Genomic DNA, 21272 nt, shown 5'->3' on the forward strand with positions numbered 1-21272 from the left:
TTTTCCCCATGCGGTATAACTCACAATCGGTTCAGGTTAAGCTCAAGTCAGAACTGACCAGAACGCTCGGATTTACCACAACCCTGTCCTGCCATAGTAAGTTGTTATAACCTTCCAGCTCAAGGTATTTTCGTCAAAATTTTCTTTCTTACCGAGTTTTATTGTTTGAAAATACATCTCCTTGCAACCTTTTTACCTCGTGTTTGCGTTTTTCTGCTCGAATTTCATTGTAGGGAAAGATCCACTTATAATTTTAGTTTGTCTTTTTTTTATGTAGGTGTGGTTATTAACTCAATCGAATTATTTTTACTTGGCGTACTAATTGACATTCTTTTTTTAGATTTTCAAGTTAAAAAATTGTTGAATCGGTGTCAGTGACGCTGTACATCGATTAATTCGCAGCTTCACATCTGGGGCAACCCACGGGCTTTTGGCTGTCGTCCTTTGAACCTTACCAAGCTGGGGAAGGGAATTTGAACTGGAAGGGTCAAGCCTTTCCAGTGGAATAATGGTGGTTTATTTTTTAATATGGAGGCACTTAAAGCGAATGGCTCAAAAGAGAGGTTCTACAAGGTCTACGTTTTGAAGCTTGAATAGTCAAATCAATCGGTGGTCAATAAGTAGAAAGTCACGGTCACTGATCTTGCCTTTTACTACAGATGCGACAATCAAATGAGGGCCCCTAGGGAAGATGACTTTCACGGCTAACGTTGACATTGTGGCCATTTTATACGGCGAATGCTAAAATTCTCTTCCTAATCATGGCTATCCCCATCGACAGTTTTTCACGAAGTGTTCGCCTTAATGGGTCGCTGCAACTGAAGGGGGAAGGGGAGGGTAGGAGAGGAAATAATCAGGGGGGAGGGGTACACTTATTTACTTTCGCTGCCAATAAACTATCACTTGTACATTCGATAAATCTCCGTATAAAATTTCTTATCTTCCCTCCTCGTTCCCGCCCATCTCCCATACCCAGTCAACGGTGTGGCTATGATCACGGATGCTGTCTAAAACAGCTGCAGATATTCTTGAATTCTTTTTATCGGAAATTTAGAATAAGTATTAACAAAGCTGCATTGAGGGGAGACCTAGGAGAACAGAAACGCTAGTATCCCTAAATCGTGTCATAAAAAGCCTATTTGTTTAGATATTTTTGTGATTTGTGAGCACTAACCGCTCTAGCTGGGTTTACAAGATGCGTATACAAGCACAGCAAGTATTTAAGAAATAAATTTACTACACCAACAAAATGTTTCAAACCTACACTTTAAACATTGAAGTTTATTTAAAAATGCTTTATCGCGCTTTATGGAAACAAAAATATTCCACGTGAATTGTTCAAGTTGCGTGTTTTCAAATTGACCATCCACCTCGTCCACCGTCCATCTACAGTCTAAACCGAAATTAAAAATTTTTTCTGGCGCTTTCAGTAACATAGCGAAATCATTTGTCCGTGAATTGTCTTATCTTGATGATTTTCTGTTTTTACAGAATTATATACACCGTGACAAATACTCAGTTTATCGAGAGAGACTACTTCCGAAAAGAAAACTTTTAAACTTCTGAAAGACTTTGTCTCTTCTTTCGCCCAACGGGAAACGTTTGGAGAGATCGTCACTCGGTCGGGTTTTCTTTACAGAGGTCTGGGCCGAGTATAGTGACTGTGTAGATAGCCTGTCTTTTAACCTGTAAAAACAACAAACACAACAGAACGATTAGAAAGCAAAGGAGAATAAACTGCATGAAATGCCGTTTCAATCTAGTGGGCGATTAACCGTCAATTAGTGCTGGAAAGAAGTTTATGAAAACCACCCACGTCATCACGTATGTTAAATAAGCAAAGACAGAGAATGGATAGGAAAATGGAGAAAAAGCCTTGACGTTAAAGCCTGAATTTACTGTCATCTAAGAGTTAAGAGGACGATTTATAATTCTATGTAACACGTTAAACAAAATACACTGTTATGAAACTAAGCCTAAAATTACTAACTGTGCTGTAATGAGCTGTACCTTGAGCGGGTTGAAGGCTGACATAGTGCACCTCATGAATATGTCCCAGTACAAGTGCTTTGCTTTCGTCAACTGGAGAATGTGGCGTAATCATTACATCATTGCTATGGGGTAGACTGCTGACCACACGAATGCAGGTTTCATAGCAGTTTGCTGCGGCACACAGAATCACGTGATCACCCCAAGCGCCATCTTGTTCCATGTGTGTTAAGTATTCAGTCCATGTTTGATGTCCATGGACAAAGTGAAACAGATCTGTTCCATTCGGCTGTAAGAAAATCATTTCAAGAAACAAAGTTAAAGAGGATTGTGGATCGGAACTTGAGCGCGTGGAGTACGAGTCATGGAGTAATTTTTTGTAAGAATGGTACGAGACGACCGTTAATTAGCAATTTATTGTGGAATAACAAGGATTCGCAAACAGCAGAAAAACAACAGGAAAGATCCATTATCTGATGAATATTTAAGGGGGGCATTTTTTAAACCGAAATATTAAATGACTAAAACCGTAAAAGTCTGCTACTTCGAAGGCCACATTAAGTAACAAATGGATTCAACTGTAACCAACATCATTGTGCAGCTTCTTGAATAATAAAATTCTGCCGTGAACACTGGGATATGCTCTGGTGGTATTGACCCGTTTTCACACTTCACCTTAAAAAGAACAGCAAGTGACAAACTCCGTTTGACATATTAACGTCAACTTACTAGTTTTGGATTACTTCTGAGGTACTGAACCAAGGTTCGTCTTAACGTGCCATGTGTGATTTTGATTCCTTTAACAATTTCCAGTTGTTCTGACAAGGCATAGAACATGCAATTTCCTAATCCTTGATTGTCAGATATCGTGAAGCCCTTGTCTGATGCAGTAGCCATCAGCCCCAATGATAAATCTGTTCTGCTCTTGACTATGCTTGCCTTAAGTTGCATCTGCTGAAGTTCCCGGATGATTCGGTCAAGAGAACCTAGAAGGGACAAAAAGGTTTTTTTAATCTAACAGCATGATAGAAACGAAACAATTCCCCATCTTTACAGAGAGGTTTGGGGGTAAAAAAGGAAAAAAGGGCTTCAACCACTAAACAACCAGTGTATTGTCCAGCTACTGAGCCTTGAAATGATAAATTGTGACTTTTTATTTGCAAACGAATATACTAAAAGTCAAGAGAGAAGATGCAATGAGGAAAACTTTACAACAAGGTTTACACTCTGACATATTTGCATAACTAGAAAAAGAACCCCAGCGCCGGTCATTTAAACAAACTTCACTAAGCCGTTTTCTGACAAAACCGCGTTCTAAACTATATTAAATTTAGGAAGGCTATTTATTTAATGAAAACCATATTAATATATGATTACTTATTGATTAATATATGATTACTTATTGATTACTTATATGATTACTTATTATTTAATGAAAATCATATTAATATATGATTACTTATTGATTAATATATGATTACTTATTGATTACTTATATGATTACTTATTATTTAATGCAAACCATATTAATATATGATTACTTATTGATTAATATATGATTACTTATTGATTACTTATATGATTACTTATTATTTAATGAAAATCATATTAATATATGATTACTTCATTATTGTGTCGGAAAACGACTACACTCTGAATAGCCGGTACAAATACATGTTTTGATAGCAACAGCATTTAAACTTGGGCTTCGTTTCGGGAAAAATAAAAGGAAACTGTGAATCAGTTGTGGATACATCGCGTTGGAATGAGTTTTGAAGATAATTAAATTCCAATGGGTAACTCCCTGATACAGTTGAAACTACTTGGTATTTCTTTGAACTGCTAGGGTGACGTTGGATGAATGGTCAGAATTCACATTTTAGCTCAGTGTCGGTCAGTACAAAATGCAGACTGCAGATTGGGTACAGAATGCAGACTAGAAATTTTGAAAACTGTTATTCAAGTAATAATAACAACAACTGTTCCTTCGACTTGATATATTTTTAACGTTCAGGGGTGTACACACAATGATTTTTACAAATTAATTGTTACCAAACAGATGAGAGGTAAAACCATCAGAAAAGTAAACAATTGGCCAGTCACGAAAACAACGCCTTGCTTTCCCCTATAAAAATTCGCCGGTTACTCATTTTAGCGATATATAACGATGTAAATACTGACGGCTCGCAATGAGAAGAATGAAGGCTTGAAATTGTATAGAGCGTTTGCACATGACGTCACAAATTTCGCGGGAAAGTTGAGTCGCCATGTTGGTGTTCCACATTTTTCAACATGGCAGGATATCCTCTCTCAGATTATGCGAACACGCTCGATCCCCACGTGAAAAAACGTTACTTAGAGAAGATTTCTTGTGTTGGAATCGATCCTCTCTTGTTCTCAGACAAAAAATACGATCCAGAGTGCCTGCCTCTAGTCGAATCGATGGATTTATTGTTGTTTTTGGTGATTGACACGAGTTATTACAGTAAAGACTATTTTAAGGCTTATAGAAGTCTACAGAACATGGTTGTAAACATGAAAGTGTTGCTACTGAAACTTATGAAAAGATCATGAAGGAAAAGCACATCAACTTTCAGGTAACGAAATGTGGCACGTTTATCAATAAACAATATCCATGGTTACATGCCACACCTGACGTTTTGTGTAGGTGTGATTGCTGTGGGAATGGATGTGGGGAGGTCAAAAGCCCCTATTGTTTAAAGGATATAGACTTGGAGCTGTATATTAACAAATACAACTCATGCCTACTTTTACCAAATCCAACAGTAAATATTCACTGCTAAAAAGCTTTATTGCGACTTTGTTGTTTGTGGTTTTCGTGAGCAAATTGATCTCTTCTGTGAAAGAATTTTGCCTGATGTCAGACACTGGCACTCTGTCGTTACCAAACTTAATCACTTCTGGAGATACTGTGTGCTACCAGAAACTTTGGGAATGTGGTATACTCAAAAGTGAAGTTTGTCTCATTCATCCCCTTATCCCAATTGTTTTTGCTTGTTTTTGCAGACTGGCAGCTAGAGGGCCTGTGGTAACATGCACAAACCAAGCATGTCCCATCTCTACTTTTCATTTATCTTGTTTGAAAATTACAAAAGTACCTAACAAGTGGTTTTGTCACCTGTGTCTAAAAACACCGGCAGCCAAAAATGAAAAATCAAAATGCAAACAGACAAGAGATATTTTGGATGAAGCTCTCAAAGTAGATTTTATCTGCACATGCAAACAGAACCCACTGTTCAGATAAACTGCTGAAATCCCACAACCCATTTTGTCAAGGTAGAAAGTTTTTTCATTTGCCCTGCTTATACTTCAAGCTGGTGCTGAACAATGCAATGACAACTTGGGAATGTATGGTGTGTAAATCAGGGGGAAAAACTGAACAAAGGTTGTTAGTGACACTTTCAATGCATCTGAAGATAGTGTTGCGATAACTGGTATTTCAAAATACTCTTCAAAAAAGTCAGCATCACTCGCAAAGCTGGATGATGGGCATTACCAATTAACAATTGGTTCATGCTTTAGCGTGCACTATCGAGTTATGGAGCACGCGGGAAGTTTGGAGAGCACAAAAGAAGCGTAAGAGTTGCCCGAGGCGATAGCCGAGGGCAACTCTAGCTTCTTGAGTGCTCTCCAAACTTCCCACGTGCTCCATAACTCGATAGTCCACAGCTGAAAGCATGAACCAATTGTTTTAGAACATAGCCGGTGGAATTGTGCATCAAATGCGACGCGAAAAACGGACAACAATATCAGTTGAAGCGAATCGTGACGGCGCTGATACCGAGTCTCCTTTTCCTTTGTTTTTCTCTTCTTCTGCCTCATTTAAGAACTCTAGCCCATGGGAAAAGGTCGAAACATTGTCTTCGTTTTCGGACTAGCAGGCCGAGTTTCTGTTTGTATCCATTATTGTCGCGAAATGTATTATTTTTCCCCGCACCAGCAATGGCCGCTCGCGCGAAAAAAAAATTTCTGGCGAAGTCGGATTTGCTGACGCTATCAGCGTGCACTATCGGGATTTTGAGCACGCTTACGTATAATGAATTTGATTGCGCGACTCTGCTAGCTATGTTCTAATTGATTTCATCACCCAATGGTTGGCTTGACTGTGATATTATGCATGAAGTACATGTTTGTCTAAGAAACATTAATCCAGATGTGGAGGGCTTTCAGAGACCAACTTTAGGCCCCTTTAGAAACTTAATCAGGTTATTGGGGAATTTATTCAGATTCTGCATACTGGCAATGCCTACTGGGTATGTGTAAGCTCAGTAGGGTGTGAAGATGGCACTGTCAACCTGTATGACAGTTTGTATCATAACATTATTCTAAATGAAGTACAAGAGCAGGTACTCAATCTTGTTGGACGTTCAAATTTTACTAGCATTTCAAGTTGTCCCTGTGCAACAACAGACAAATAGCAGTGACTGTGAAGTATTTGCTGCCACCTTTGCTACATGCCTTGCTTATAGTATACACCCTGAAACAATGCAATTTGATGTCCCTAAAATGAGAAACCATTTATACCAGTCTTTAAAATCTGGTGTATTGAAAATGTTTCAAACAACAACAAACATATGAAACATATGTATGAACTGCGGTTATGAAACGTATATGTGCACGATCCTTCGCAGTAAAGCACTATTTGAGCAATAGTGAAAATCAGACTTGAAAAATAAATCAAGTCTGATTTTCACTATTGCTCAAATAGTGCTTTACTGCGAAGGATCGTGCACATATACGTTTCATAACCGCAGTTCATACATACGTTTCATATGTTTGTTGTTGTTTGATTTATCATCTACGGGTTTATGTCGAATTAATTTGATGGCCTGCTCCCAGTTGGCTTGTTAGCTCAATTGGTAGAGCGCTGCACTAGTATCGCAGAGGTCAGTGGTTCGAATCCCGTACAGGCCCAAAAATTTTTTTCAAGTCTGATTTTCACTATTGCTCAAATAGTGCTTTACTGCGAAGGATCGTGCACATATATGAAAATGTTTCCTAAATTTTAGACTGCTTAAGGTACATCTACAGTTAAAAAATTTTCGGAGAGAAAGAATACCCACTTTATTATAGTGAAAATAAAATAGTTGCCCGATGCAACGGACCTGCATACTTGAATGCTCAAGATGGAGGGCAGGAACCCAGTCTACGTTGAATCGATCCCAATCTTTCGTAGCTTCTTCTGAAACGAATGCCGGCTGCAGACCCTAGCGCGTTCTTAAATATCATCAGTTAAGTCATCTCTACTTATCGCACAGATCCACATTCTTCTTCGCTCAGAAGTAAGTTCTTCGGTGTACTCTCCTTGACTATACTGAACACGTGGGACACGGAAAAACATTACTTTTTCGACGTTAGACCACTTCTTCCCTGTTTTGTTTCCACAGCTAATGACAAGGCAAAGGACTGTGATAACGAAAATATAAATATTACACGATTGTCTTCTCAAAACCGTAAAATGTGCTCCAAATGTTTCCTGTCACAACACTCAGAGCTGATTATCATAGAACACCAACATGGCGGATGAAATCGGTTACCAAGACGATAAAGAAATTTGTTCAGGTGAGTGAAAACGCTCTTTTTAAGAACGATTGTGGTCTGGACACTAACTAAATATACCGGCGAACGGCGACGAATGTTCCACAATAATGCAAATGATGGCGAAAGATAATCGCGGAAAAGCAATTGCATTAAGCGTCTTCACTCATAGTTACACCTTAAGTCTTTCAAAGAGCTTTGACTCGGTTACACAATCATGTGCTAACTGCGACGAGTATTTTAATCAAAATCGAAACTCCTTCGAAGAAAGGTCGAGTTAAATTTTAACGCCGAAGCATTACTTCGGAAATGTAATAGAGGTGTTCTCGTATAATTTCGGAAAGTCGTTATTTTATCGATTTGTTTACATCTGCCCCATTCTCATAGTCGTTTGTACGCTTCGCGTACCCACGACTAAAAAACAACAAAAAAAAAACGCCCCAGGTCTTTCTGTTTTACGCAATTTATGTTTGCTTTCTGGTGAAATGGAATAAAAACTTCAATTGACTAAAACAAAAATTACATTAAGCCATCCGCCCAGATCAGAAATAAGAAGAAAATCAAACTAGTGTATACATGTCTTTGGATCATAACCGGAGAAAGTAGAGGTACAAAAATAACATATGTCTCTTCCGCAGTGCAAAATATTATCACAAGTGCCATTTTCAAAAAGCGTAGCTGGCCTAAAGTTGAAAGAAAAGAAAAGGAGAAATGTTGGATCTTCTTCAAACCTGTATGTTACTCTTTTGGGATGCCAATTGCCAAGTATTATAAATATTTTGTTACTCACTTGGAGTCAGTAATGAATCAACTGTTAGTTGTTCGGTTGGCGTATCGACATCTTGGCCCTCCTGAGTTCTAAATCTTGGGTCTTGTCTTTTGCAAGCTAAAAAGATAAAAAGAAATCTTTTTCAAATATCACACCAATCAATAAGAGGATAAAACAACTGATTACTATTCAGGTTAAAGATATTTTTTTATATGTAGTGTCCCAGCTTTCCATGACGCTTTATAAGGAACTGAAAGCCGAGTCGTCCCCAAAAACACTTTTTGAAGGGTATTCAAAATATTCTCACCACGAACAATGTCCCACATCTTCTCCACAAGAACGTCACACTGTTCCTCCCAGTTGAACTTCTCTTCATAGGAACTCCTCAGTTGCTGAATCTCATGGAGGCGGTCTAATCTTTCCTTCTCTCGGACACCAGCAATTGCCTTTGCCCACTCCTTAGGGTCCTCAGACTCCACCACAACTGATTTCCCTGCTGGTACAGTGCACAATGCCTCACCAAATCCTGAGTTGCCACTGACAAGAATGGGAAGACCGGCAGACAAAGCTTCTAATGTTGTCAATCCAAACCCTTCGGTTCTTGAGGGCATCATGCAAAGATCAACTTCACAAAATAATTCTTTCAATTTCTCTTTACTCTGCACGAATTTCCTCACAGACAGCTGCGTTTTATCAATTCCACTCTTTAGCAAATTCGCTGCAGCCTCATCCTGTTTACCGTCAGCTGCACCCACGAAGATCAGATGGTAGGATCTGTCTTTCAGTTCAACTATTGCTCTGGCAGAGATATCATAGCCCTTTAGGCTGAAGTCCTCTGGATCACCACGGCCAAACGTTAGAACCTTAAACTTGTCCATGTCAACTGCAGCTTGTTTCACATAGGAAAACTCACTGAACGTGCTTGGCGTCAGTTGAATGATATCTTGGTGCTTCTCGCATGAGCGCAAGTAGGAAGAGTAAGCCTTTGTCAACTTTGGTCCAACTGCTACCACAGCATCTGCCAACTTACACAACTCCACTTCAGTTGTGTTCTTCTCTTCACCTTTAGAAATAGCCTCAGGATAGTTTTTGTGCATTCCAAGTTCTTCAGGTGCAGTGTGCACAACCTGAATCCACTTGCAACTGTGGTACTTTCTGATAACTTGGGCTTGCTTACCAAGCTTAGCACCATGACCCAGTACAAAGTTAATGACGAGGTCTCTTGGTGGGAAACTCAACCAGTCAAGAGGGTCACTGTAGCCTGTAAGTTTCTCTGCTTCCCTGATGGAAACATTGAGGCTTCTTGCAGTTCTCTTGTCTTCTTCAGAACAGGCAAACTGCGGAACAAGGAGAGTGACATCCACTTCCGCATGTTTGGCCAACAGAATGGCAAGCTGTCTGTTTATGGTGGACAAGCCTCCCATTGATGAACTCCATTCACTGCCCAGGAGAGTCACCTTCAATGACGCGTCAGACTTCATTGGATCAATTTCACCTGCTTCACCTTGTGATCTAGCAGCCAGATTTGAAGATAAACCCTGAAGAAAAAGACGTCATGGAGGATTAGGACAATAAAATAAGATAAAATAATATGTGTGTTATCAAATAAATGTATGTTGATCAATACTTAACCGAGAGAAAAAAGAAAAGAATAAACTTCAAAACTAATTTCATCTTCATAAAGATTCTCTCACTTATATTTGAAACTGGAGACAAACTATCAGGGCTACCTTTCTCAACACTGATAACGGCACATTAAATTCTTAGATCAGGTAAAATAGAGGAGAAAACTTGCAAAGATAGATCAGAGGCTGGAAATCTGTGCTTAAAAATCGATCATACCTGCGTTCTTCTTTTCAAGAACCATTTCTCCAATCCACAGGGAGGAAGTATTTTATCATCGATATTTCTTTTACATATTTCCGCTTCGTCTTCATTTGCATCAATGAGGTGGAAGCAGTCCTCGTGGGTGCACGTGGTTTTCACGTGGTCTGAGCATGCACGACTTGGTTCTTCTGCCTCTTGATGGCAGTAAGGACATGCAACACACAGCCTATACTGTAGTCCCCTCAGGTACGGCATCTCTTGTGACAAATTATGAAGGGTGTCTTCAAGAAATTCACGAACGACACTTGCTAGTTCGGCGGAGTTCTGTCCTACAACCCGATGACTCTGTGTTCTTTGTCTCAAGATTACCTTCACAAATCCTGTTTTGCATATGAGGACAAAATCATGAATATCTTTGCCAATGATGAACCATGCTCCATTTTGGTACAGGGTAGGTTGATGCGCGGGCCATGTCTTTGAACACCAACGAATGGATCGTGAGACAAGCTGTAAGAAGAGACCATGAGGAACAAAGCCATGGACAAACAGGAGATACAATGGACAGGGATCTGCTGACGAAGGTTTCATCTTACAGAGTTTATCAGGTGATGACTTCAGCTGAGCTGGTACAAAGTACTTTACGTCAGTTGGGGAAACTGAGAACTTAGCAATCAAACCAAATCGCTCCATCATGTCTAAGATGTCTTCTTTGATGATTCCTTGTCCAATAAATTTGGAGAACACATGATCAACATGTTCCATGCTGAGGATGCCACTTACTTCAAGTTCCCGCCAATACTTAGCATTCAGGGGATTCTATAAAATGTATGTGGAAAAAATTCAGCAATTCTAGATAAGGGAAGGCTACATAACGTTCCTTTTGAACGTTTCCCACATACATGTAAAACAACTGAAAAAAAAGTCCATTTCAATCAATGCACTGAAATGGTCGGATATTAAACCTGGGCAAATTTGTATCTTGGGTTGCTCAGAGGTGAATACGCCCACTAGCACACGCAAAAAAGAACTATTAAATTGTGTGAATACAATTATTGTGAGCAGTAGGAAGTTAATGCAAGTCTCTAATTGTAAATAAAAAGGCTAAATCAATATATGACCTGACAAGCTGAAAAAAGTTGGTGAAATAGTATGGGGTCAACAAATCATACGATTATAATAATAAACAATAAAAAGACACATGTTCACAGTTTAAAGAGTCACAGTTTTTGCATTAATTACTTCTTTCTTCTGAAAAACAACATGCTTAGTTTCCTGTTGTTCTAACTTATTGAACGACATTTTCCAAGCAAGCTTGCTTTTCTATGATGAAATTTATTTTCTACCTGTTTATGGAAAGGTGGTATGGTTATCAGCTGCTTGAACAGATCAATCAACCACTGAGCCTTCAGTACAACTGTACTGCGGTGCTTGATTATCATCCCCAGGCCATGGTAAAAATTGATCATGGAGTCAACCTCTTTTGCATCTTCCATGAAACAATCTTTCCTTGCATAGTGCTCAAGTTGTTGCAGATTTCTGTGATAAATCTGTTTAGCCACTAAAGCTTCAATCACCTTTTCAAACAAAAACCACCTAAAGTGCAACAGAATCTTTAGAATGTATTATGGCATAAAATTAGGTATTGATTTCAGTCACTCAAGTATGTATCTGTAGTCTTCTAGTGTACATTCATTTTTGGCCTTATGAAATCTTCAACTTTCAGGAAGAATCAACCTGGCTATTTTTTGCCACAATGTCTCAATTAAAAAAACCCTGCCTTTTCAGATATCAATCACATCTTCTCATCTTTTATAATTTCATAATATTGTCTCCATGTCAAGAGTTAGAGTTGTTTTTGGTCTGTACTGAAATGACTGCTCTGTATTTGCACGATGTGATGTTTTAAGAATTTTGATGAACTTTAAGGTACTGGAGGTGAGATATTTTTGCATTGATATACATTTTCATGCATGTTCAGCTTTGCTGAATATGTGAATTATATTCAAAGAAATTTCATTGCTATATATTTTGAATAAATTATTGATCCTGAAGTGCTTGAACTGGAGTTATTCCAAACAAATTGTGTTCTTATTTACCTGATGGGTATTTTCTCACCCATATAAGGCTCCTGCCACAACACCTCCAGGATTGTGTTCTGTAATTCATTTATACCATCTACTTTTCCTTCTTGCCCTGCAGGATATATATAGAAAAGGAATTCAAAGCATTAAGCAACACATAAGCATGTGCTTACAATGAACATTATTTGTATTTTAATTGTCTGATTCCAGAGATTTTACAGCTGACAGCATAGCTAAGATGATTAACCCTTCAAATCCCAATATTTTAAGTCTGTGTTCCTTACTCCAAACTCTGAAATTAATGGATCTGTCAGCAAAAAATTATAGGACCCAGTATGGTGCCACCAGTATATAAAGCAGCTGAAAACTAAACAGAGTGCAGCTAATGAAAGAAAAAAAACCAAACATGCTTTCTTGCTTTCACTACAAGCCTTATCTCATTCTACAAGTCTTTTAATATTTTAGTGAAACACAACACAACCACTGAATGTGAGTCAGATAATATGAATGCTTGCCAAACAAATTATAAAGTGCTCTTTAAAACTGATGAATGTCAGACAAGTGTGTGTGCAGCACCCATGGGCAATATATGAAGAAAATCTTGTGTTCTGATTGGCTACCCAAGCCAGTAAGATGGACTCGGGATTTCACACTGATCCCACACATCCAAAAAAGTGTGTAGAGCGGACTTGCAAAGTTTGTAACTTTTTGTAAATATCCAGCCATCTTTACCTCACACTTGGGTCAATAATGCATATATACAGTCATCAATTACTTAAGAAACATATAACAAAGGATACAACATAAAGGCAAACATCTTACATTTTTTATGCTTTTTTCTCTGCTTTCGAATCTTCTGGATAAATTTCTTAATAAAGTTTAGTTGCTGTGATCTTGTGTTGTCAATACAGAATAGAGGTCTGACCACATGTCTCTCATATTCCATACCAGAAATTCTCTCCTTAATTTGTTTCTTTATTGCTGCTATGTCTTTAACTGGTTTGTCAGCATGTGTGCCAACAATGAACACTGGGGGGCGGAGGTAGGGCAGCTTGTGTTGTGCATCATAATCTGTGTCATTGGTTGTCAGGGCAACACTATGTACTGTAGCCAACCATGAGAGCAAATTCTCCATGTTTGTTTCATTGTTAGGGTTTTCCAATTTCACATCATTACTTCCTTGTCTCACACAGGGTTCAGCTGGATCATCCAAAGGCTTGCTGAGATTGTGCACCAATATGTAGAGAGCTCGCTGTGATAAGAAGATAGGATGGCTAGCATAGTACAAGTGCTGCCCTGCAAAGTCCCACACGTCCATTGTAACATAGGGTTCTTCTGTCAATAAAGCACTTTTGAAAGGTTTCCCCTGAGCATACTCCAACCACTGATAAACATGCTCCTCAGTATCAGGCGGTTGAGAAACATCAATCATCACATCAGGCTCAGCTTGCATGTTTTCAACTTTACATTCAGTAGAATGTTCATTGCCACTGTTTTGCAGAATGTCCGTGAAACCTTCATCTTCCTCAACCTGAATGGAGAATTAAATGAAACATTATGCTCACATAAGTGTACATAATTATGTATTCAAAGCTTGACATTATGAACAGGCTGCTAAATGGTAAAACATTATGATGAGCTCAGTCTAGAATAATTTTAAGGGCGTTAGTTTCTAAAAAAACTGTTGTGCTGCTTTAGTGAAGGGGGTATCACAAGATAACTTGGTTTACCAACTGAGTTGAACATGTAAATTGGTTACTGTAAAGAGTTCTGAAGCTGACATCTCAAGTGTAAGAGCCCTTAGACAGCAAGAAACTCACCGTATTTACCCGCATATAGGCCGCACTTTTTTGACAAAAAACCACCTTGAAAGTTTGCAGTGCGGCCTATACGCGGGTACAAGAGTTCAGAGAGAAACTTAATAGCATAGATTAAGACATAGAAGAACAAATCCTCCTACCATGGAGCTAGTCAACTCTAACAAGGAAATGTTTGTTGAGACTGCAGAAGTTACATAACATAACATAGCATACATTCACTGAAGCTCCTCCATTGAGATTTTATAGCCAAAATATAACAATAAATTATAAAAAAATTATATCATCAGATAATAAAAAATAATTACAACTAAAAATTTATTTATAATTGGAGAAAAAAAAAAAGATGCCCCTCGTTTTTATCATGGTAAAAGTTTTGCACGTATGCCTTCATTCCAGATGTTTAAATTAAAATTACTTGCAGTTCATTTTCACCTGATGTGTAAATAAAATTCTAGACTCATCTAAGCACTTGTGAAAACATCCAAAAGCAACAGACTGTTTCAGACTCATTTTGAATGTAAGAAATTTAGAATTTTCATAAAGAAAAGAATTTTGAAAAACAGCAAGTACTGTTGTAATCCTATTCATTCTCTTTAAAACAAATTTTCTCATGAGGCTAATTTGACTGCTTTCCTCCGTTCTACTCTATTCTTCCTCCCTTACTCTTCTGGCCTTCCCTAGAACAAAAAGAGTTAACATATAGACATACCGGTAATTATAAAATTCTCCCAATTAACTTAACTTAACTTAACTCTCAAACCTGCTTTGACTTGAAAACATCCTCAACCTCATCTTCTAATTCCAGTTCTCCTTCTTCAGTTGTCTCTTCCTTTAAAAATTGAGAAATATCTGCTCCACACATTCTGCCAACCACAATCTTTGCTAAATCTTTTGAACATTCCAATAGTCCTGGTTTACTCTCCCTGGTCAACTGCCAGTTCTTGACAGCTTGGTCAACATCAATTTCACATTTCGAAGGATCCACTTCAATCCCCTTAGTACTCTGTTGTTTAGGATCAAATGGAAGGCCTAAAAGACTCTTCTTCAAACTGGTTTTACCAGTGCGATCCTGACCAACCAGTATAATACGCCCACGGTAAACTTGTACATATCCATCTTTTAAAGCCGCTTCATAAGCCAACTGTGCTCTTTGTCTATCCACATGGTCTAATTAAAAAACTGAGTCATCATAATTGAGCCAAAGGAAAAAGGCTAATCAGAGGAAGTTGTAATTATTATTGTAATAATAACTCTAAAGGAAAAGCAACTTCTGTTTTCATAAGTTTCAAACACAATTTGAAACAGGCCTGATAAGTCAATTTAATTATAATTTATGTCCTTCATGCATTAAGTGAGAAACTATGCTAGTATATGCAAGTAAAAATCATTGCATCGGTGAGTTTGATAAACACATACACAATAATGACTATTAATTAAAACTGACTCAATGAAATGAAACACCAAGAGTTTGACTAAAATGTGAGTGATCAAACTAAACAAAGGCAATAACTGATATCAAATCTGCCAAATAGTAAGGAGGCAATAACAAATGAACTGTTTGGAAAACAGAAAAAAAAAAATCACATATTCTTAAAAGGTAACAACTGATAGATTCGTAAATATTACAAGGCCAGTATAAATTATGGTATAAAAATTATCACAATTACTCTAGACTAATTTATATGACAGAATAACTCTTGCATTAGAATCACATCCTTCCATGAAGTCTTTTTATTAAGCTTATAATGTTGTTAAATGTTTAATTAATTCCAATCAAATAAAAAGCAAAATTACAACTAAAATTATTCCTAAATGAGACATCACTTGCAATAAACTTTACCTTTTTTAATTCAAATCAAATATCAAATATAACAGAAAATTACAAAAAATTCCTAACTGAGAAATGACTTGCAGTAAACTTAATCCTTCGTTGAATTCCAGTCAAATTAGAGAGCAAAAATTGTAACAATTCCTAACTGTAAATTGTTTTGTAATAAACTTAATACTTCTTCGATTCCCTATAAAATTATATTACACTGTAGCTGAACTTAAATTTCAATGTCAGCCAAATTGTTAAAATAAAGCTTTTCAAAATATAACTAAACCTTCCAATTGATATAAATGTCCTGTATTTGTCAAGTGATGCCAACTTTGTTCAATCATACAGTATAACTGTGACAGTATTTACTTCATATTCTTCTCAAGCTTTATTATGAAACTATTGTCAGCTGCCTGTAATTATCAGTAACAAGCAGCATAACCACTTGCAAGTCAACCATTAGAACCAATTTAGTAAATGCACATGTCACAACATTAGTGTGAAGAGGAATTTCCTTTACTCACCTAGGACATCTGAATATACTCTGTCAATCTTATCCTTTAGCTCCATAACACTTCTCATTCCTTCAAATGTGAAAAGATTCCCTTTCACAAACAAATATTTGAGTTTCTTCAGCTGTTTTATAGCTGGACTCAACACAGTCAACAGGTTGTAACTCAGCACCAGTTTCTCCAGCTCCACCATCTCCCCAATAGCATCAGGGATGGTGGTTAGATTGTTATATGAGATGTCCAGCCATTTGACTTTCTTCAGCTGTTTTATAGCTGGACTCAACACAGTCAACTGGTTGTAACTCAGCCCCAGTTCCTCCAGCTCCTGCATCTCCCCAATAGCATCAGGGATGGTAGTTAGATTGTTATGTGAGATGTCCAGCACTTTGAGTTTCTTCAGCTGTTTTATAGCTGGAATACTCAACACAGTCAACTGGTTGCCACTCAGCTCCAGTCTCTCCAGCTCCACCATCTCCCCAATAGCAACAGGGATGGTGGTTAGTTTGTTACCTAAGATGTTCAGCATTTTGAGTTTTTTCAGCTGTGTCAAACTTGAAGGGAATATGAACAGTTGGTTTAAACTCACATCAAGTACCATAAGATTGTTTAGTTTTCTGATATTTTCAGGTATTGTTGTAAGTTTATTCTGTGACAGGTCAAGTTTCTCCAACTCAGTCAATTCAAACAAAGCTGCAGGCAATTCATGCAAACTTTGCCCAATGAGATGTAAACTCTTTCTTCCAGAATCCACTTTCATCTTTCTTCTTAACTCTTCTTTAGAAAGAAAGGCCATTTCATTCATGGGAAACTGTCAGAAAATAAAAGCTGTCATTAAAGGTGAGTAACTTAAACTAACTTCCTTTGGCATTATAACCATCGAAAAAAAATTGGAAAAAAAGTGAGGTTTCTTATTTACTTCTACTAAACCAAACTGATGAGTTATTCCTCTAAGTAAAATCTTTGGAAGCCATCCACCCTTCAGTGTTCTTTTAAACACTCTGAGTAAACACTGCTTATTTGTAAAAGCTCTAGTTATTTATTTTCATGTCAGACATTTTGACTTAAGTCTCACTGTATAATTTTTTTTGTCAAAAATAAACAACTGCTTGCGTTATGCATGTTAACAACAAGGCTATTATGAACAAGAAAATACTTGAATTTTAAAACAGAGTTCTCCTGACTCTTTAAAAACAACATGAAGATTACTTTTATTGTAAAGGTTAATATCTAACAGGAAAGAAATCATTAGTGCAAATCTATGGTTGGTTATGTTTGGATGTGATAACCTTACACAGTTGTAATATAAACCAAAACATGAATGATTTCCAAGCTGAAAATATTCAAACCAAGTGGCTATTTCCAGACCTGTTATTTCATTTTATCCTCTGTAAGTTGTTTTCATTTGCAATTGACACAGAAAATTACTCAGAAGATGATCCTGCAGGTTCTTTAACAGAAACTGATTTCATAAGTCCTTCTTTCTGACATAATTCATTGTTTGGAATACGAAAAAAACAGAATGAGAGCCTTGTTTTTGTTTAATTTTTTTTTTTTGTCTTTTTTAATTTTTCTTTCTTTATTTTAAGAGTTTGTCACCCAGTAAGATGCTTTTGAGACAACAATTTTCAATTTATGATACATCTTGCATGAGATCTAGGTCAGCAACAGTTGTTGTACACATTATGTCGTGTAATGATGTGGTTGATGCAATAAACAATTTAATTAAAAAAAGTAAAGAAAACTGATAATAATTTTTTGTTTATGTTTAAAGCATAACTAAAAATGGGAAGCAGCTCCACAAAGGTACATGATGAACTTGCTTGGAAGCCTCTTAGTTTGAGGAGAGAACTACATACATTAAGCCAATTTTACAAAATAGTCAAGAATCTTGCTCCACATTATTCAACTTAGCTAGTCCCTAAACTGTCAAGTGGATACGCATATTTTTGTCTTAAATCAAAAGAAAACTTCACTCAATTTCCTTATAGAATTCTACATTTCAAAAGTCTTTTTTTTCTATCCATTATCACTGGCTAGAATTTTCTGGACCTAGTTGTCCCAATCTCTGTATCTCTTCCCACTTTGAGATCAAACCTGGTAAATTCTCTTTCTGAATACTGACACTAAGTTATATGATTGTTCTGTTACATAGCATGCATCTGTTGATCACACCTACCTCAGACTGGGTTCCTATTTTCTTTGAGAATATCTCCTGAAAATTAATAGCTGTGCATCACCTATGTATTTCCCAGTGTAGTTTTGACTCTGTAAATAATAAACCCCTCTAGCTTTGCAGGTTTAACTCATTGTTATTGCCAATGGAAGGTTGTTTGTGTGTCTGTTTGTCTGTGTCCCTGAATAAATTGGATAAAACTTGTAATATTGTAATCCCCTCCTTAGGCCTAGGTGATTTTGGGGAAAACAATGAAAAATGTGCTTAAATAAAAAAAAAAAAAATTTAACATTCACTGGAAATATTGCATTTATCATGTCAAGTATACACACTTTAGTATGTTGATTGAAGGCTCTCAACCAAACAGGTTTTTCATGGTATGTCCAAAGTATAATAATCAAAGTTATTGAATACAAACAGGGAAGCGTTTGTTGCTTTCGCAAACAAGAAACGTACAGCAGGCCAAATACTGGAATCAAAATTTTTTGGCTTGAAATGCACATTCAAGTATGCTTTAGTTTCTACATCTTACAAAAAAAGCTTGTTAATGAATAAAAAATGAGTGAGTTCGAAAGTTTCTAAGAATTTGACTTGTACTTTTTCACTTGACAATTACCGAAGCAGAAAGCGAGCAAGTATCAATTACGTGACATATTACTGCCTGTAGATCATATAATCATGCCTACACTTGGTTACTTAACAGACCTTGGCGGTTTCGAGTACATTTCTAACTTCTATTAGATAAAATTAAAATGAAGTACAATCCAGGGAATCATGCAAAAATTTTGCTATCAGTTTAAACGCTATCATTACTTGTTGTGAATACTAATCCACGCTCAACAAGACAGATAACGATTAGACCTAATTGACGTCAACACGATCAGAAACAGTTTCTCTGGTGCATTCCCATTCCAATATTGTACCGTTAAAAACGCTATCATAACTTAAAATTACTGTTTCCCTCTTGCTGTTGCTTGGAGTTTCTACTTCAACTCGTCTCTTACAGAACACCGACTGATTCCTGCAAGATCGTATGACGAAAGTGCTCTGCATTTGACGAGCGTCGTTTAACTTTAAGTACGAACAACAGATCAGAACCAAGCAAACTTAGGATACAAAGCGAAAGAGAATCGTATCGAAGATACCAGAGAATGAGATTAAACTAATGGGAAATGTCGACTAAAACACTCAAGGGGAAATTACTTCAGTTTCATCGGGCGGAGAGTCCGAGTTAATTCCCAGCTGAAACATCTTTGTTCGTGTTTCAGGAGTCTAGCGAGGCTACAGTTTACACACATAAGCTAAATTCTCATCTGTGTTGAACATAATACTTACGTCTCAGCAAAGTAAACAACAACAGCGGCGAATTATGACGAAATCAAAGACAAATTGAAGACAAACTCGTTGTAGATACTACCCGACTCTCAAATTAGGTCGATTTACATCACAATGCTTCTCACATTTCACGCGACCAGGGTACTTGGGTAGACTAAGACAGGGAATGGGGGAGTAGTTGTCTCTTCGCTACGTCAGCGGACTGGTGAAGAAGTTAATTCATGTTTCAGAAGGTATCAAAGTAATATTTGCTGAATGTAAATTGATCGATCTTAAAAAGTGATAAAAACTTATCTGAAGTTTACAATTCATCTCAACAAAGCAATGTGGGGTGTGATGGCAAGAAAACGTGACTGGAAGTTTCGGGAGGCGGAAGGGCACTATTTAAATAACTCGGTTACTCTTGGTAATCTTGGATACTTTTAAAAGGTAGCGATAAAAATTCATGTGGGCTTTAATGCGTACTCCGCCTTTAATGCCAGGTACAGTAGTGTCATTATCAATCTTTGGTAGAATAGTACTTAATGAGGCAAGACTTTTTGGTGCGTGTACCCTTAAACGTCCGAAATCATTTAGAAAGACCATTTAGAGACCCTCTCTGGTATTAGTGTTATGAGGTCAGTGGTGCATCACTATCAAAGCTTATTCATGTTTCTGGAGCATGGAGAATGCCGGGATGCTGATCCACCACAAGTAACCTCCAGTATAGTATAGGGGCTTACTCAAAAACTCAAACATTACAATGAGCAAAGTCCTTCGAACGACTCACTGTACGACTGATTGACTCACTGCATGTCTTAGTGAATGACCGGCAACTGATTGACTGACTGCATGTCTTAGTGAATGACCGGCAACTGGTTGGCTGACTGCATGTCTTAGTGAATGACCGGCAACTGCTTGACTGACTGCATGTCTTAGTGAATGACCGGCAACTGGTTGACTAACTACATGTCTTAGTGAATGACCGGCAACTGGTTGACTGACTACATGTCTTAGTGAATGACCGGCAACTGGTTGACTGACTACATGTCTTAGTGAATGACCGGCAACTGGTTGGCTGACTGCATGTCTTAGTGAATGACCGGCAACTGCTTGACTGACTGCATGTCTTAGTGAATGACCGGCAACTGGTTGACTGACTACATGTCTTAGTGAATGACCGGCAACTGATTGTCTGACTACATGTCTTAGTGAATGACCGGCAACTGGTTGACTAACTACATGTCTTAGTGAATGACCGGCAACTGCTTGACTGACTGCATGTCTTAGTGAATGACCGGCAACTGATTGACTGACTACATGTTTTAGTGAATGACCGGCAACTGGTTGACTGACTACATGTCTTAGTGAATGACCGGCAACTGGTTGACTGACTGCATGTCTTAGTG

The 21272-nt window shown here is 37.6% G+C and overlaps 1 protein-coding gene across 3 annotated transcripts; it reads right to left on the minus strand.

Moving 5' to 3' along the window:
* Positions 1–1261: 1261 nt before the first annotated feature.
* Positions 1262–19996, minus strand: LOC111319576 (uncharacterized). 3 transcript variants are annotated; one of them, XM_088750467.1, is made up of 12 exons: positions 19885–19994; positions 16389–17184; positions 14806–15212; positions 13048–13756; positions 12241–12337; positions 11488–11737; positions 10160–10960; positions 8625–9855; positions 8339–8434; positions 2719–2975; positions 2011–2278; positions 1262–1686 (listed from the first exon to the last, which is right to left on the minus strand). In XM_088750467.1, the coding sequence occupies exons 2-12, from the start codon at positions 17176–17178 to the stop codon at positions 1682–1684; spliced, it is 4911 nt and encodes a 1636-aa protein (XP_088606593.1). In that variant the 5' UTR covers positions 17179–17184; positions 19885–19994; the 3' UTR covers positions 1262–1681. The 3 variants fall into 3 exon arrangements, 2 of the variants coding, with proteins under 2 accessions (XP_088606593.1, XP_088606594.1); XR_015997105.1 differs by lacking the exons at positions 1262–1686; positions 2011–2278 and adding an exon at positions 7116–7416 and having other exon boundaries at positions 2853–2975; positions 19885–19996; XM_088750468.1 differs by lacking the exons at positions 1262–1686; positions 2011–2278; positions 2719–2975 and adding an exon at positions 6738–7416 and having other exon boundaries at positions 19885–19996.
* Positions 19997–21272: the final 1276 nt, after the last annotated feature.

Source organism: Stylophora pistillata, chromosome 2 (genome assembly GCF_964205215.1).
Source record: "Stylophora pistillata chromosome 2, jaStyPist1.2, whole genome shotgun sequence".
NCBI classification, from domain to species: Eukaryota; Metazoa; Cnidaria; class Anthozoa; order Scleractinia; family Pocilloporidae; genus Stylophora; species Stylophora pistillata.

What these genes read in the sequence shown, in the direction of transcription:
- LOC111319576 (XM_088750467.1), bottom strand. Translation starts at nt 17,178, where the DNA reads ATGAATGAAATGGCCTTTCTTTCTAAAGAAGAGTTAAGAAGAAAGATG. An exon ending in ATGTTTTCAAGTCAAAGCAG is followed by an intron (nt 13,757 to 14,805) that starts GTTTGAGAGTTA and finishes TTCTCCATTCAG; the next exon opens with GTTGAGGAAGATGAAGGTTT. An exon ending in TACCACCTTTCCATAAACAG is followed by an intron (nt 10,961 to 11,487) that starts GTAGAAAATAAA and finishes TACATTTTATAG; the next exon opens with AATCCCCTGAATGCTAAGTA.